Source organism: Sinocyclocheilus anshuiensis, unplaced genomic scaffold (genome assembly GCF_001515605.1).
Source record: "Sinocyclocheilus anshuiensis isolate Anshui unplaced genomic scaffold, SAMN03320099.WGS_v1.1 scaffold708, whole genome shotgun sequence".
Taxonomy (NCBI): Eukaryota; Metazoa; Chordata; class Actinopteri; order Cypriniformes; family Cyprinidae; genus Sinocyclocheilus; species Sinocyclocheilus anshuiensis.
Window position 1 is genome coordinate 1,380,918 of NW_015555881.1, and position 2,829 is coordinate 1,383,746.

General features: G+C 40.6%; 1 protein-coding gene across 1 annotated transcript in view; it reads left to right on the forward strand.

The window, feature by feature from the left end:
* The window catches only part of LOC107675737 (CDK5 regulatory subunit-associated protein 2-like), a 49,611-nt gene that overhangs the window by 39,861 nt on the left and 6,921 nt on the right, over positions 1–2,829 (forward strand). The window contains exons 38-43 of the mRNA XM_016470150.1: positions 890–1,177; positions 1,261–1,386; positions 1,489–1,605; positions 1,687–1,813; positions 2,594–2,715; positions 2,801–2,829. Coding sequence (XP_016325636.1) covers positions 890–1,177; positions 1,261–1,386; positions 1,489–1,605; positions 1,687–1,813; positions 2,594–2,715; positions 2,801–2,829 — 809 coding nt within the window. The remainder of the gene's footprint in view (positions 1–889; positions 1,178–1,260; positions 1,387–1,488; positions 1,606–1,686; positions 1,814–2,593; positions 2,716–2,800) is intronic.

Sequence of the window (2,829 nt, forward strand, 5' to 3'; positions counted from 1 at the left end):
ATGACGCTCCCAGAGGCACACCTAACATTTGATTGTACTATTTTTGCATTCAAATGCAAATGTTTAATTTAAATTCGACTAATATAAAAAAAAATGTATTCACAATCTCTTCATCACAGGCAGGCACAGCACTCAATTCAGCATGTGTTCGTGTTTGTGTGTGCGATCTGCGTCACTCATAGCACATGCCTATATCGTGCGCTATATTGAAAATTTTTTCTATCGTTATCGAAGAGGGTGTACCGTCGATAAATATCGATACCGTTTTATCGCCCAGGCCTAGTAAGACACACCAGTTTGCAGTATCAAGCAGCAAAACGAGCTGTTTTGTACAGCTAAAAATAGCTAGGTGGATGAGACCGGAAGCCAGACACATTCAATTTACAAATGGCCGCACCTGCTCTTACAGGAAAAATAAAGTGGGTCAAATTAACAGTTTACCTTATTAATAAGTGTCCCCTTATTGCGCTTGGTTCATCTGTGCATGTTATTATAAAGACAAATATTGTTTTCATTATCTTACATAAAAATTTATTTGTAGTGTATATTTCTCAAGGATCATGATGCTGAAAATTCAGCTTAGCATCACAGTAATAAATTACATTACATTTTGAAATGTATTCAAATAGAACTGTTATATTGTAATAATATTTCACAATATTGCTGTTTTTACTGTATTTAAATAAATGCAGCCTTGGTGAGCAGAAGAGACCCTAAACTGTTCAATGCTGGTGTGTCTAATATACCTCATACTTAATATAATACAATTGAATGATGGCAAAGGAGACATACTCAAAATTGCTGAAATGCTAATAGCATGTTTTTGTACTCAAAATTCACCAGTTATTCTTGTACACACTTGTAAACAAGTCTTTCTTGTCGTTTCTTGCAGGGCTGATGGCAACCAATGGCGATGCGTTTTCAGATACGGGGCTGGGATCTGGGGGCGTGGCTGTTGAAGGGGGCGTGGTCGATGGTGAAGAGGGGAGTGTCGGAATGCTACAGCGGGAGAATGGCCGTCTGCAGGAGCAGCTGAGAAGCAGCGAGGAACTGAACGCTACACTTCGTAGTGAACTGGACCTCACTCGATCTGTCCTGAAGCACAACCCACAGAAAAAGGCCAAAGACAAACAGTCGGAGCAGCAGAACACATCAGCGAGCAAGACCATCAACTCAGGTAGAGTCCGAGAGCTTTAACGTTATAGAATGTAAATAGATGCAGAATTAGCTTCATCCACATTTGTTCTCACTCCCTCTTAGATCTGTTAGCAGAACACCTTCAGGAGATCCGAGCATTGCGTCAGCGTCTTGAAGAGACGATCAGAACCAATGAGAGACTCCGAGAACAGTTAGAAAGAAAATTACAGGAAGCTGAAAAAGACTCAGGTGAACACACAAAGCATACACATTCATTTCATGTTTGAAGTTGCTCACGACGCTCCTCAAATCTTCTAATCACTTAAAATGTGTGTGTGTGTATCTGATCAGCAGCCACTAACATCTTCATCGCTGGTTCTGAGGAGCAGGCTCACATCAGCAGTGAACTCCACTTCCTCCTCGCCCAAAACCACACACTCAAAGAGCAGCTCAACCAGGGAGTACGAGGTAGCATAGTCTCTAAACTGTTAAAACTGCTTCTGGATGTGATCTGTCAGCTGTTGTCACAGATGTGTGTGTTTTAAACAGATAAACAGAAGGAGAACGACCGCCTGAGGGAGACTTTGGCCAGACGAACTGCTAAACTAGAGCTGAGCAGAAAAGAGTGTGAAACACTGAAACAGGAAAGAACACAACTACAGGACAACCTGTATAGGTAATACATACGGGACATCCATCCACTGGAAATTGTTTCTCTTTATAAAAGAGATCAGCAGCAGATACAGTGGTTTGGTATCATGTAATGTGTGTATCATATGTCATTCTCAGAGGGACTGTGTAATGTTTTAATTATTGCAATTATTTGTAATCCAGGAGGTAAATGTGTAATTGGCTAATGAGTTTCATGTTACGGACACACACACACACTCATTATGTCGTCCCTGAATTTTTCAGTTGTTGCACATCAGTGTTTCCTACATCTTCATTTACATCTACAAATGAGTGTCTTTAACTAGGATCAACCAGTTAATATTTGAATGGTTTTAAATCTTACAAACATTTTAGTTCACAGCATTTTTCAACTGCTAAAAGCCAGTTTTAAGTCTGATTTCATTTTTAGAGTGATTCAATACTGAATCAGTCAGAATGATTACTGCATTAACTAAGTGACTCAGTGATTAATGCAGTAAGCACTCTGTCCGATTCATTGTGACTGATTCAGTAAGTGATTCAATTTTTAGTGTAGTAATTGTTTGCGCTCATCCAGTGAGGGAGTTGGTTGTCTGACAAATTCAAATCTGTTTAATTCAGACTCATTTGTAATTTGGTTTGACTGATTCAAATAAAATAAACCATCTAAAAAAATCTGACATCGAACACAGTTGCACGAATGATAGTTTTACATGCAACCAGTGGGGACAACATAAAAAGTTATTTTGTGCATGCACTGATGTGTGTGTGTGTGTGTGTGTGTGTGTGTGTGTGTGTGTTTCAGATTGCAGTGTGAGAACAGTCATCAGAGGCAGCAGTTGTTTGACACCCAGCAGCTCTTGCAGTCTGTGCGTGTGGAGCTGCAGGTGCATGAGCACATGAAGAACTCCACACACACTCACACAGGTGTGTTCAAACACACACGCACACACACACACATGCGCAGTTTGAGACGCCCCTGATATCTGTGTGTGTGTGTGTGTGTGTTCAGGTGAGGGCCGTGGCTCTGGATCTGAGAGC